Here is a 14838-nt window from a genome sequence, read left to right on the forward strand (position 1 = left end):
GGCATTTTTATTTGAAACCATTTGTTCACATTTTTCCTAAAGTTAAATGTGTCTTTTATCTTCTTTTTTTGAAAGAATCACCTGTGTATTTATGCTAAAACAATTATTTGCCTCAGCCTAAGTGAATATCGGAGCAGATTCTCTTGATAACATTAATTTGTTTGAGATGAAGCCATATTCATGTTTTTTCTGGTAGGCAACCGTTAAACAAGGAAATGATACTTTAGGGAGTGGCACGCGGTTTGAATGATATAACAATAATGCTTGAATTGTATTGAAAAAGTTTATTGCTTATATATATTCTATAATAAAACTATAAAAATATTGCTTCTGTAAGAATATTAATTCATATTCAATCATACATGTACTGATAATATTGTAAAATTTGATTCTTAGAAAATTACAGAGATATTGCACATTGCAGACAGATCATCATGATTTAAGTAAAGCAGCTAGGCGTGGGCGTGGCCAGCACGAATGGCGACATATTACACATAGCAGATCATCATAATTTAAGTAAAGCAGCTAGGCTGTGGCTAAGTAAAGCAGCTAGGCACGAATGGCGACATCATGGGAAAACATTACATGCGTATGGGCGACAATGAGCAGAATGATATAACCATAATGCTTGAACTGTATTGAAAAAGTTTATTGCTTATATATATTCTATAATAAAACTATAAAAATATTATATTGCTTCTGTAAGAATATTAATTCATATTCAATCATACATGTACTGATAGTATTGTAAAATTTGATTCGTAGAAAATTACAGAGATATTGCACATAGCAGACAGATCATCATGATTTAAGTAAAGCAGCTAGGCGTGGGCGTGGCCAGCACGAATGGCGATAGCATGCTACTATTGCATTATAAAGGGCGGGCAGTAGAAACACTCACTATGTACACTGTACTAAAAAATTCCTTGAGAGGGTACATGTTTCTCGTATAGTTACATTCTTTAATTCGTATCTATTTAAAAAGTCTCATTAGATATATTGGTTTTCACAAAACTCATATATATATATATATTGCATTCCATTTTCTAGCGGTGTATCGATGATAAGACCGATTAAAGCCCAGGATCTAAATATTACTTATCTTCCTCTCTTAGCCAACCCCCCTTCTTAGAGGTCGTGTTTCATGACTTGTATTGATGCGTATTTGACGTCATAGCCGTCATATTGGTTCAGTTAAATCGGCAAAATATTTGGATTTTTGCTGTCTTTTATCCTATTATCATCATAGGACGGGATGCACGCCACCTACTGATATCATTCTTTCGGTTATTAGAACGTTACGAACCATGCTTTGGTCCTTTACTTCTGGGTAGAGGAACTGGACGACGCCACGCGGGGCGGTTATTGTCCTCGATCAAGTCACGTGATCCAGACCCATTATTTTGTTCCTGTTCATACAAGGGTGTCATTGAGTACCAAGAACATTCCGTCGCACCAGGATTCATTGACATATTTTCCTGTTCATTATTCCCAAATTCTTCCCTTGTATACAACGAGCCTTGTACAGGCTCCCCTCCCACAGCGCCTCCATCCTCTTGTCTTTGTACTCGCAGATTAGCATTTGCCCGAGAGGCTGGCATTGGATACGAAGAAGTTTGTGTGAAGTGGGTAGATTCACCGTTACTTGAAGATGAAGCTGGACTAGAATCCTTGTTATTGTTTTTTCCATCTCCCTTCGGAGGACCAGGTAACGATGGCCACTCACGGTTATCAGGGGATAAAGTACTACCGTCATTTATATTATTGTAAAAGGAATCTGAAGTCTCGTGATCGTGAAGAGAAAGAGAAGAAGAAGACTTTAAGTTGATTATCGACGTGGAAGCATAAAGAGCGAATTCAGAGTTTTCTCGTACTAATGTCGGGTTGCCTGTTTCTTGAGTGGGAAGGGGAAGCGGAAGCGGACGCCTTTGGCAAGGGATTCCTGTTTGAAAATCAAGCAAATCAAAAAAAGTAATCATACGTAGATTTAAATCAAAGATATACAGATTGTTTAGTAGAGCAGATTTCTAAGGAATATTTAACTAAACAAACCATTCATTAAAGCAAGGTCTGCTATTGTGTCGCTTACCAGTGAAAGGGCGCCATCATGCAAGGTCAGTACAGGCAAATGAGTCAACTCAAGTGGGATTATTTGTAATGTTAATGTAACTGTCTAGATTCTTATGCAACCAGATATTATACAGCCCTAGATGTGACTCAGTACAAAGCTGAATCGATACAATTAACAATTATTGGTAGCGCATAATTTAATTGGCAAAATAAACTGAGAATACATCACATATTACTGACAACGTTGTAAGGAAATTTATTTACCTAAATTCGGAATTTGTTCATAGAAACTGTGTTCAGGAACCTTGCTTTTGAAGGCCTTGTTAGAGTCATCAATCTCGTAATAAAGTTCTTCTTGGTCTTGAAGAGCTGGTTCATTATCTTGGTCTTCAACAGAGTCTTTGTTTCCAGGTTTGTATGCGTAAGTGTGCTTCATAAAGACTTCGACTGGTACTGACTTGCAAAGTTCTTCAAAGGTCTTGTGTTCTTCCATGGGAATCACATGACTAGCTCCTTGTGGTTGTGTCTTGTTGGTATTAATGTGCTCAGCCTCGTTTGGGTGTTTTTTGATCCAGAAAGAGAGCAAGCAAGAATCGAATGGTTTTCTGTCCAAAAGAGAACAAACATGATATTTTTTTCATATGAATCGCATATATTTGGCCCATGGAACAGAGTCCACCAACACCGCTAGAATATCCTGAGAACTACCATTGATAGTACGATATTAATCTTACCGAAATCCTTATTCTGCGTCCAATGTGGGTGGGTAAAAGGGCTTATATATTGCTTGGGTCAGTCTCAGTTTGATTATTCAGGGAAATAAGTGAATCATATCAAATAGTAGACTAATGATTTTAGTTGGCTATTGCCGAATCAAGTTTATGCACTCGTTCAGTCTTACCTGGACGTTAAAGCATCTACAATCAGAACAAATGGAGGCCGTTCAGCTGCCTTATGAAGCAAGCACTGTTTCACAGCTATGTAAACCCATGTTGGCATACGTTCTGGCCTGCATGGACGATTGTTGCCTTCGAGGTAAGCAAGAACCTAAAAATGAGAAGGTAGAAAAGATGTTTTCAAAACTGATAGTATAGTAGATTGAATACAAAAAATCCGGCGCGTACTAAAGAGCGAATAAAGGCTAAAACTTTTTATAATCGTAGGTTTGGATTCGGGGTCGCATTGTGGCTATGTTAACAAACCTGATCGTCCTTGATGGTAGCAAAGGGTTTTACGTCTTCTGCTTTACTCCCTTCTGCAGCAGATAGAGCACTAAACAGCTCGAAACACATGATGGCAAATGAATAGACATCACTGCTGTGTGAATAAATGCCGTCTTTGATTACTTCTGGAGGGCTCCTGCGATAAGAAAGAAAGGCATGCATTGGTGCTTGGACGAAATATGGTTACTGGCCGATGAAGTAATACAAAACTGAATAAATCAATGCAACAAAACAAACCATTTTTAAAAGTAACTCATTCTTTATATTGTTTTTGTAGTCTCTTTAAACAACATTGCGAATGAAAAATCGAAGCCGCCATGTTGGATCGTGACAATTCAAAGAAAATATGATGACAAAGGTATAAATAGTGTTTATTATTTATTACCCGGGGGAGGTCTTTTGTTGCAATACCATAAATACTACCTGATACCGCCCCCCACCCGCAAAAACACTTTCTTAAGTCTTCGAGTTATTGCTACTGAGGGTTCCTCTCTTCGATACCTGCCAATTTTACCTGATCATCCCTCCAGTAGTTTAAACAACATATGTGATCTTCCTATATTCTCCTACCCCCCACCCCCCTCCCCTCTTCCTTCACCTCTCCGGGAGATAAATAATGTCTGCTTCCCTTGCGTATCCAACGTGGCCGTTGATCTGAAGTAACAAGCATGCTGATAATTATTCAACTTACCATCTTACAGCATCTTCCGGCATTTTGCATTTAGTGTCCACCATTTTACCGACAGACTTTGATCGTCCAAGGCGCGCCAATTTTACCTATTTGCAGACGAATAAGATTTTTAAAACTAGTTCATTTCTCTCCCATCCCTTTCCATATAGTCCCAACGTTATGCAATTATGTCAACGCTTTAGCGACTTAATTTAAACTGCATTCAAGATTTGTATGGATATTTCATTTAGAAACAGTTCAATTCCAAGTCATTTTTATTATGCTAATTTGAATCATTAGTTATCATGGTCAGAAATCTTTGCACTTCCAAGTTAAACAGGTAAATGGCCAAGCCAACTGAAGAAGACTTTTGAAAGATCAAATATGAAATAAAATCAACAAACCTTATTGGTAAATATCATAATATGTTCTGCTCTCAGGTCACTGTGGATCACGTCATTGTCATGCATATATTCCATTGCTTGGGCTATCTGGGCAATGAAGGTCACCAGGGTTTCCCGTCGACATTGCTTGTCAAGTATTATCTTAAGCAAGTTTCCACGTCCTGAATCCTCCGTCACCTTAAAGAGAATCATAAATCCATATCACATCAATAATACCTTAACACCTTTTGACCCAATTAAACTGACACACGGTTGTCTCAGTTGGACACGTTGGGCATCTCTGACAGTTGTGCTGGAAGTTCAATCTAATATTAACAACCTGTTATGATTTTAAGCACCTTATACACTCGCAGTTGCAAAATCGTTGTCGGGTTCAAAAGAATAGAGAATAGAAGCTGACTCCTAAATGGTAACTGAGAAGTATGATAATTAGATGTATGATTAAATGTTCATAAATTGTACTAACAGATCGCATGGAGGCTTTTTGACACATGGTTTATACCGAATATTTAACAATGAATATATCAGAGGAAAATTTTCCAGAATACCTTACCGGTATAACTTTCTATGTTTTATATTTTGAACCCGACAATAATTTTGCAATTGAGTTTATAGAAAGGGCGCTGTTGCAAATCATAACCATCATCTTAATCATAACCATAGTTCTTCAAACTTATTCTTCTATTAATTTCCAAATAAAAAGGCGGTTTAATGATGTTCTACAATCCAATAAGCAGTAAAAATGAAAAATATATCAATCAAGCAATTAATGCATCCATCTGCCATCCATCCGTCCGTCCATCAATCAATTTGAATAGATAAATCTCAATTTATTTTACGTAGTGATATAGGGAGTCTCCCTTCAGCCAGAGGGAAATATTTATGTGTACGATGCACTCCATACTCACTAACTCTAAACTCAGGAGTAGAACAAGAAGACTCACCAGTGCCGTGTAACGTTCATCGTGATTGGAGAGCGAATGAATAACCACAATGTTTCTGTGCTTGAGGTTCTTCAATATCTCTAAGTCTGCCTGTTTTGTCTTCTCAACAAGTTCTCTGATAACTCGTACCTAAATCCATAAAATCATACATTCGGTCTAATCAATTACATTACATTAATCAAATACATCTTAGGGTCCAAATCGAACTAGCATATCTTTATTCATGCTTGCTTACCCCGTTAGCAAGACGAATGATTGGTATATCATGCGATCTTGTTGGAGATCCGAAGAATCCTATATTCTTTTCTTTGTCGCGGTCTTCAAGTGCACTACTGCTGTTCATCTGCGTATTCAAAGACATTCACCAGATACCATTATTAAATGTAATTGCAACTTGTTTATCGTGAATCTCTTACTTCAGGATATTTTAGCACTTAGTCAATTGCTTTACTGTATGCATGAATTAAGCAACAGTAATACTGAAATATTAGAATTTCATCTAAAAGGATAGACCTGAAAACTCGCTACCTTTCTGCTCTTATTAAGTTTTCCGCCTCCATGTTAAAATCTAACTTTGTACTAAAATGTACGGCGAATTAATTTTTTGATTGAAAAGCATTCAATCAATAAAGATAATGACGACAACTAGATTTCTAAACGTTTTGGTGCCTTCAGGCATCATTCTAAGATTCACCCGCCTTACACATAACAATTTTTCAAGACCAGGATATTTCCTATTTGCCTCAGAAAAAAACTTTTTAAGTTAGAAACTGAAGAAAAGAAAAATAAGCTAATTACCGTGTCTTTAGTCTGCGCCAGGTCTACAATTGTAAGAGAAGGATAACTTGCAGGTGGGCAATCGTTGTCTACCAGTAAAAGAAAGAACAATATTTATGATAAGCATAAAATATGGAGGAGAAAGATCAAACCGTCTTTTGAATCAATTACACTGCTTTATTACCTTCTCTCTTAAACTGCTCATAAATCATCTCCAATTCCATCTTTAGCTGCATCAGATCGATTCTTTTCTCTCTCTCGTGCTGAATGCACTTTTTTTCAATTAGGTCACAAACTTCTTTACGGATGCAGTCCTCCATTTTTAGTTTTCCTCCACTTATCACCTGTTAAAAAGCAATTGCAATCAATGATCAGTGAATTATTTGCATGTACGAAGAATAACTATAAGAATAACTTACATGGTTTCGGATTTGATCAGCTTCATGATTTCTGTATTGATTGTAGGGGGACACGCCGTAGGTGTGCATTTCAAACAGCATCACTCCAATGGCCCAGGACACTGACTTCTCTGAAAACTGTCCCAATTTGAAGCACTCGGGGGCTGCATGTCGCGTTGCCATTTCATCAAGAACACTTACGTACTCATATATGCCATTGCCCTGAATTACATAAGATCATAACAAACTGAATAAACTATAAAATTCAAAACTTAGTTTGTTATTCCATCTCAGTGACCGGATGACACTGACTCCTAGTTTTCCTCACAACTTGAAGGTATCAACAGACTTTCAAATACCTGTTTCGTCATTTCTCTTGTAAACTGGAAGCCAGTTAATTTACAGACGTTGTCCTGGGCAACCAGTACATTGTCAGCCATGATAGCAAGATGTACAAGATGGTGGTCATTCAGGTAGATTACAGCATCCATGACACCAAGGATCATCTTGACTAACTCTGATGGACTTGGCATGTGGCCCAAATGCGATCTGTTATAGGAAAAGTTCAGAGAGACTTAGACAAAGAATGCCATAAAAGATCCCAAGAAATATACAGAGAAACTACGATATTGCCCCTAAGAAATGCTCATCCCCTATGCCAAGCTAAACCTCAAAGTATATGCTTTTGTTTTGGGTTCTGTGTCCTCGAAAACGTTTTTGTTTTGTGGAAATGAGTAAGACTTTTTGAGTTCCGCTTTTTGCTTTTACAAACCTTGAATTTTGCAAGAACTTCAAGAGAGAACCTTTAGCAACCTGTTCTGTGATGAGATGATATGGCTGAGCCGAGGTATCGTAAGCAAAAACCCTGAGTATGTTAGGGTGTGGCTTCGAATTCAGACGTCTTAAGGTGTAAGCTTCAATGACAAGTTGATGGTGGATTCTGGTTGGGGCCATTTTCTCCTCTCCTAAGATGTCATCTGAAGGAAATTCAGTTCAGTCCTTTGTATGAGATTTGTTCGTTTTATGATAAATCAAATCAATGAACATACGTACTGTGTCAAACAACTGGAAGAGTTGAGTTAAAATTCAGTAAAAGAATGGGAAGTGTAAGTAGGCTATACTGTCTACACTGAAGATCCGATTGCAAATCTTGAATTTATGGAAACGTACAAGGGAACACTACATAAAAAATCAAACATTGCTGCAGTACTACTAACCTGTAGACGATTCTAATATTTTAATCATCGCATTTTCCCCACGAAAGGTTGCTGAGTAGTACCCTTTTTTATTGGACTTCCCAATAAAATGAAGGGGTCTTTTGCTAAGTTGTCTCTTGTATATCTGTAGCAAATGGTCCATGGAACGAGTGATGGGAAGGAGTTCTTTTTCTCCTTTTGTTGGTTTTCCATCTCCTCCTTTTATTTCCAAATTATTTAGCATAATTTGACGACAGTTTCCAACTTGTCCATAAAGACAGCGGTGCAAGCTCTCATGTGCCCACAATTTTTCGCCTGAGTTTCTTTTGGTCAGGTTTGCGAAGTAATGAACGAGACACAAGCAGGCCTCAGTTCTCGTGTCTAGAATCATATAATCATAAGCAGGAACGTTTAACGTTGTGAATGCATGCTAAAGGTATTAGCCATTCCGAGGTCGAGTTGCCATTGCAGTGGACATTGTTTGACTGTTTTAGAAGACATTTTTATTCCGTTCCCTAAAAAACTCCCACGATATCAGCTACAACACCAACTTGATCCAGTTTTCTTCTTACCCAATGGTTAATAGGAATCTTTTTATGATTACTAAAATTGGTTGGTTGGTTGGTCTCAAATTATTATACGTACCTTTGTCTTGGTTATGATTGACAATGCCTTCCAACACACTGCCCAAAACAAGACCAGTTTGCCACTCCCCTTCACTTGACCATTTACGGGCAAAATCGGAATGAGACTTTAGGTACATCTCTACAAGAGTGCGTAATATTTCTATATTTCCTGGCCTTTCCTTTATCTAAGGGAATTCAAAATATGAGTTGGAATCAGTTGTGGTTTATTGTGTTGGTCTACTATAAACAATAATATGACTAGTCCAATATAATCTGGTTGAGTAATCAAGTACAAAAAATAAAATCCAAGCAAAGTTTCGGGTTAAAGAAAAAAAGATTGCATGGTATAATATAAATTGCTTCCCCGGAGCCGAAATTATTTTTGCCCTCGACCAATTAAAATGTTCTCGACCAATTAAAAGTTGTTGCCTCCTCCGCAGGCTACTTGCTAAGGTTTTTGTTGATTTGGTTTTTGTTGCTGTTCAAGAGGGTTGGGTATCCTGTGGTGAAAACGACGAAGACTAAGGCGAGCAGGGGACTAAAAGAAAGGAGCGACCTGCTCGGTCAACTCTAAGTCAACACAGGAAGCCCAATATAGAAAAAGAAGGCAAAGAGCAAAGAGACCCCTGCGGAGTAGGCTATAAAAGTTGGCTATTAGTCGTGCATGGCCGGCTAAATAATAGGGTTGCATAGAAGTATTTGTTTTGAGGCATACATTACCTGAGAACCCAGACTAAACACCACCACGTGAAAATCAAACCAGGCTTTCTTGGATGCTTTAATTTTAGAAAGGAAATCTCCGACACTCTTATTTCTTTTGCCTTTGTTTACCTCTCCTGTTCTGTTATGTTCTTGTAACCTTTTTTAAGGAAAGAAACTTGTTGTCAAGAAAACTGAACGGCGTAATGAATGCGCGGGTGGCTAAATGTAAGTGCATGTAAGCATAAGATTAAACCAAATATAAAAGAACGAAAGAAAAAAGGGCTAGGTCAATGATAAGCAAATATCCCACTTACCAGATCAGAAAGTTTTTCCATGCATCATTCTTCTTTTTCTGCGGCGTCTGCTTGACCCTTGCCTGTATTTCTTTGATGCAGCGTATTGCATAACGTGGCCACTCCTTTTCGTTAAACACATTTTGCTCTTGCACCTGAATTAGTTTCTGAACAACATCTTCGTACATGTCCTTCCTACCCAACTCTACTGGTGGAATCAACCCTTGTACAATGTTGACATAGAAAATCATCAGAACCCGACTATAAGCCAAAATTCTCAGGCCCTGATCATCCGCGATTTCGTGATCAAATACAGCGGTCTCTTCTTGCGCTTGACCAAGAATAGAGTCTCTGAGATTTGATTCACATTTTATAATGAAATCGTTAAAGATTCCACTTGAGTCGTAGCTCGTCGTTGATAATATGTCCAGTATCATGTACAGAGCGTGTCGAGTTACCAAAGAACACTTCCTGCAACAGGAGAGTGTCACAAGAATATTTAGAATGTCTAGAGTTATTCCAGTCTTGGCCAGCTTTCTCTCTAGATATGGAAAAACCTTGTGGAGCAAGAACTGCACGCGTTCTGAATTATCTTCATCGGCCGGAGTATTGTCAATATGTGACAAATATTCCTCATGATTCTTGATAAATTCCTCTAGTGTGGTCTTGGTGTCTAGAAAATCACAGGAAAACAGCGCTAGTTGTTATAATCTATGCAAAAGCATTCAAAGATAATGAAATAACTGATTCAAATAAGAAGGCTCTATCAGCAGACTTATATAGATATTCTGAAAACAAAAATCACAATATCGATCTTTATAATACTTTTTTCATATTGACTAAAATCCATTAATTGTCAGGGAGGTCACTTACCTGGTGGATAAACTGAAATTCCTTTCTGATATGAAGGATTCCAGTTTCCTTCAGCAGGGTGCCCTGTCGCTGAATAAATGCCTTCTCCAAAAACTGCCTTGCGTTTCCTGCTTTTTTGGGTGATATTCTGGTAAATAGAAGGGTCATTCTCGTATAAATTGTCGGCGTACTCTGCAGAAAGAAAAGAAAAAACATATATATATATATATAACATTGCTTTTTGGTCATTTCAGTTTATAAATGAGTGTGTGTTTTATGAATCGTACAGTTACCTTGTTCGGGGACCGTTCCCATGGTTACATAGACTTCATTCACTCCGCATAGCGCATTTCCTGGAACAGGCCAATTTACTTGTTTATAATATTTATTAATTCAATTACGTTTTATCATCATCATCGTTATCTTAGTGCATACACGTAGGAATGCTCTCATAGTTTTTTTTAATAAGTATATTTTTACACAAGTGATCATGATTTTTGTCAGAATTTACGTTTTATGCTGTTACTTTCATTTACAGTTGAACATAACAGTGATGTGCGTCGCTCGCAGAGATAAATAAAATTTAAAAAACTTAATTTTCTCTCCTTCATTTATTAAATATACTTGTGTTAAAAATACTAAAACAATTGGTGCATATTTTGTATTATTGTATAGACAACCACTAGATATGAGCAATAAAGCGCTTTCATTGGCTACTCTACTACTAGGCATCAGCTCATATACCATTAGTAGAAAAAATTCAAAATGGCCGCAGACCGATTTGCTCAATTTTCTGAGAGAGAAAAAATCACCAAAAAACAAGCCAAAAGAAAAAACCAAAATAACTATTAATGGCCTCTTAAAAGCACATGGTTGTTGGAAACTCTTATTTTTTAACTTTTTAATTTGGAAATTTCTAGTGAAAAGCCGAACAAACAAAAACTAAAACACCAATAAAACAAATCATTTTTTAAAAATTAATAACAACAAAAGACCTTTTTTTCTAGACTGGCTGAAAAGCATATCTTAATTTGACAAATATATCAATAAGTTGAGTAAAAACAGAAAATTATTGTTATTATTATTATTATTATTATTGTTATTGTTATTATTGTTATTATTATTGTAGTAGTAGTTGCTATTGTTGTTGTTGTTGTTGTTGTAGTAGTAGTGGCGGTGGCGGTGGCGGTGGCGGTGGCGGTGGCGGTGGCGGTGGCGGTGGCGGTGGCGGTGGCGGTGGCGGTGGCGGTGGCGGTGGCGGTGGCGGTGGCGGTGGCGGTGGCGGTGGCGGTGGCGGTGGCGGTGGCGGTGGCGGTGGCGGTGGCGGTGGCGGTGGTAGTAGTGGTAGTAGTAGTAGTAGTAGTAGTTATTATTATTATTATTATTATTATTATTATTATTATTATTATTATTAGACTCACGGTATTCGTAATAGCTATCCTAGACTAGACTATCCCATAATCCTTCCTGTTGACCCTCGTGAAGCCGCTAATATAGAAGCATAACAAACAATAACGAATTGTATTGTATTGTAACCTACCTTGTGGCTGAATAGAGTAAATGTCTTCGTACACGTAATCGTCGTTTGCAATATCGTCTTTTAAAATAATAAAATGTTAATACTTTTAATACCATAAAGAGATCAACACACTCAATACTTAAATAGAGCTGTTATTTTAAGTTGATTTACTCAGGTGGGCTAATATCTCAAAAAGTGTTCTAAACCAGCTAAAAATAACTCAGAATGAAGTTAAATATCATTAACAACAACACAGGAGCAAGGCCTATGTTCATTTTTTCTTAAATTGCATATTTTTTTGTCCTATACATTTACTTGAATGATGCTTTCGTACACAGCACAAATACAATGCTTGGGCTGCCTGTGGAAGAAACTATTTTTTTCCGCTCCTGATAATGAGTCGTCACGGTGAGATATTCTCAAGACTGCATGATGAACTCGTCTCAGCTTGTCACTGTCATTATGCACTGTCATTGCTAAATAAACCTTAACAAACAGGAAGACGTTCGGCTGCTCAAGTCGATTACAAAAGGCCAAAATCAAAGTGATGAATACAATAGCGAATGACTGTCATAGCGAATAAATACAGTCAATTCAAAAAATGTTGTCGTCGACCAACTCAAGCCTACGCGACTGGACCGAAAGGAACTCTGGGTAGCAATCATTGAAGCAGTTGAAGAGTTGACTTCATATTTATCTGACTAGTTATGCCTGGTTTACAGCACGAACCTTCGTAGGCGAGCGGGAAATATTGAAGGAGACTTTTTTTAATGCCTTCGTATTTTCGGGATTGTGAACTGAATTATGACTACTTTGTTTTCCTTTCCCTAAACCCAAAGACATGCATTTGATGGATTGTTTCTCGCCATTATTATCTTATAACTAGCGGGAACAATATATTAAGAACGAATATTTAACCGCTTTAGTGGTTTTTACCCATATTCGCTTTCAGTCCAGTCGCGTAGGCTTGAGCCGGTCGACGACAACGTTTTTTGAATTGACTGTATGCAATAAACGACTTCGTACGATAGATTAAAAAGAAAAAGATTATTGTCCTTAAACAAGTATTTCGATATACAGGCTAAACATTCTGTTACATGGTCCAAAAAAAAAAAAAATCCAAACTGCAGACTAGCTAGTTTTGATTCTGAGGACTTACCGTTTTGATAAAATATCATCCCACTTTAGTTACTTGTGACTTATACTTTTAAATAAACTACAATGCTATATTCATGCAGAAAATCTAGCCTCCCCAGATATGTTTCTGCTCGACCCGGAAAAATAAACATGCAGAGAAGAATGACGTCAACACTGGCGCCAGCCATAGATAATTACTGGGGTTTTCCCTGGCTCTAGTGATCTGCTCTAGTGGCATAATTCCATGAAACTGAAATTTTTTAGGCTGATATATGAACAAGAGTGCATATTACAGCCAACATTTCATCGAAAAGACTTCCTGTCTTACCACAATTTGGTCTTCCCTGATATCCATTCCATTAAGTTTTGCTTTTTGAGAGCTGTAGAATGACGTAATGTCTGTAACGCTTTGTAACCGAGCGTTACAGACGTGACCTTTATTTGTTTTTTTGTTTTTTTGAACCAAAAAGAAATAAGTCAATGTAGAAAGTTAATTTGCTAAGTCAGCTCTTCTAAAAAAAACAAATTCTGTGTGTTTCCCTCGTTTTATTTTCATAGTTTCTCATATATCGTAGTTTGTGTAAATGAAGCAATTTGGAAAAAAACGAGGGAAACACACAGAATTTGTTTTTTCCTTACTTTATATATTCCTTATAACTTTTATTTATTTAACGCTATTTCAAAAAAAAAATTAACTATTATAAACTTCAATTATTGTCTAATATTTGATGAAAGTTCATGGTAATTAAATAAAAGCAACATTATAAACGAAGCGAATAAACAAGCCTGATGCGGTCGGCTATAAATTGTACCCAACCACCTTAATCAAGTATTTCGATATACAGGCTAAACATTTTGTGACATGGTCCAAAAAAAAAATAAATTGAAACTGCAGACTAGCTAGTTTTGATTCTGAGGACTTAATTGTTCCAACTAACGTTACATACAGATCATACCGACTAACAGTTTGACTTTTTAAACTAAATAAATTACCACTCTTTTCATTCCTATGCGCTGATCGAGACAACCGTCGCAACAGGGAATAAGGGCAACACACTGCAGCCGATCAGAGAATATAAAGGTGACGACCAATTTATTAGATTGAAGGAAGTGTATTGCCCAATTTCTCTGTCGTGACTGTTGTCTCGATCAGCGCGTAGCAATGAAAAGTGTGGTAAATAATAAAAGCTGTTGATGGGGAAACATGTTACGATCAACCTCACCAGCAACAAATCTGGGCCTGCTAAAACAAGTGACCTAAGCCGCAACATTTTAATAAAAGCTAATATGAATCGATCAATACACCTTGTAAATGAAGATTAACTAAAAAAGCTCAATATATTTGTACAAACCTGGGGATGTATTTGCAAACATCTCGCTCCTGAGTTGCTACTAGCAGTCGGAGAATAGTGAAATCTAAATTAAGCCCTTGTTCTGGTATTTTATATCATATATATATACGTATATATATTGGGTTAATCCCCATGAAATACCCTAGAGGGGGTTTCCCTAGCTCACCTAAATCAGCAAAAAAATGTATAATATATAAATAAGATTACGGATTGAATGATTATAATAATTTGTAAAATCAGTATTGAATCCTACTGGGCCAATAAACCAACTAGTTTTAGGACGAGGAACGTGGACCTGAAAAAAAAAATCGGAATTAATGGAAGTTTTTAAATCCTGAATCTTATTAATATTCGAGGCTAAAATTACACTTGAACAAAGTCACAGTTCAAAAACCTTTAACTATTCGCATTGTCTTTGCTGAATAATTGCTAAATAGTGCTAAGTAAGCATTTATACTAAATTAGAACGTAACCAACTACAGCCGGTTTTTGAGAAGGGGGTGGAGGTGGGGGAAATAGGTTGATGGATGGATTGGATGACACTAATTCGGTCAAAAATCAGTGAAATTATCAATCACTTTGTTCTAGGGTAACAGCTTTGAATATAACTCGGGGTAACTGTAGGGTTACAAGCGTAAATTTAATTCGTCTGAAGAAAACTTAAGACCTCTACCT

General features: G+C 37.1%; 1 protein-coding gene across 4 annotated transcripts; it reads right to left on the bottom strand.

Annotated features, from left to right (window-relative positions):
• Positions 1 to 269: 269 nt before the first annotated feature.
• Positions 270 to 14287, bottom strand: LOC116289332 (uncharacterized). 4 transcript variants are annotated; one of them, XM_089030121.1, is made up of 21 exons: positions 14164 to 14287; positions 11696 to 11752; positions 10449 to 10508; positions 10177 to 10347; positions 9325 to 9976; positions 9029 to 9167; positions 8328 to 8493; positions 7704 to 8063; positions 7259 to 7463; positions 6846 to 7035; positions 6508 to 6708; positions 6273 to 6432; positions 6110 to 6177; positions 5547 to 5654; positions 5312 to 5440; positions 4368 to 4544; positions 3985 to 4070; positions 3273 to 3429; positions 2972 to 3117; positions 2335 to 2675; positions 270 to 1942 (listed from the first exon to the last, which is right to left on the bottom strand). In XM_089030121.1, exons 1-21 carry the CDS (start codon positions 14183 to 14185, stop codon positions 1299 to 1301), a joined length of 4239 nt encoding a protein of 1412 aa, XP_088886247.1. In that variant the 5' UTR covers positions 14186 to 14287; the 3' UTR covers positions 270 to 1298. The 4 variants fall into 4 exon arrangements, with proteins under 4 accessions (XP_088886247.1, XP_088886248.1, XP_088886249.1 ...); XM_089030122.1 differs by lacking the exon at positions 14164 to 14287 and adding an exon at positions 12834 to 13248; XM_089030123.1 differs by lacking the exon at positions 10449 to 10508.
• Between the last annotated feature and the right edge of the window lie 551 nt (positions 14288 to 14838).

The sequence above is a fragment of the Actinia tenebrosa genome, unplaced genomic scaffold (assembly GCF_029948245.1).
Source record: "Actinia tenebrosa isolate PJP-AT-01 unplaced genomic scaffold, QUT_ActTen_1.0 PGA_scaffold15__27_contigs__length_11533743, whole genome shotgun sequence".
NCBI lineage: Eukaryota > Metazoa > Cnidaria > Anthozoa > Actiniaria > Actiniidae > Actinia > Actinia tenebrosa.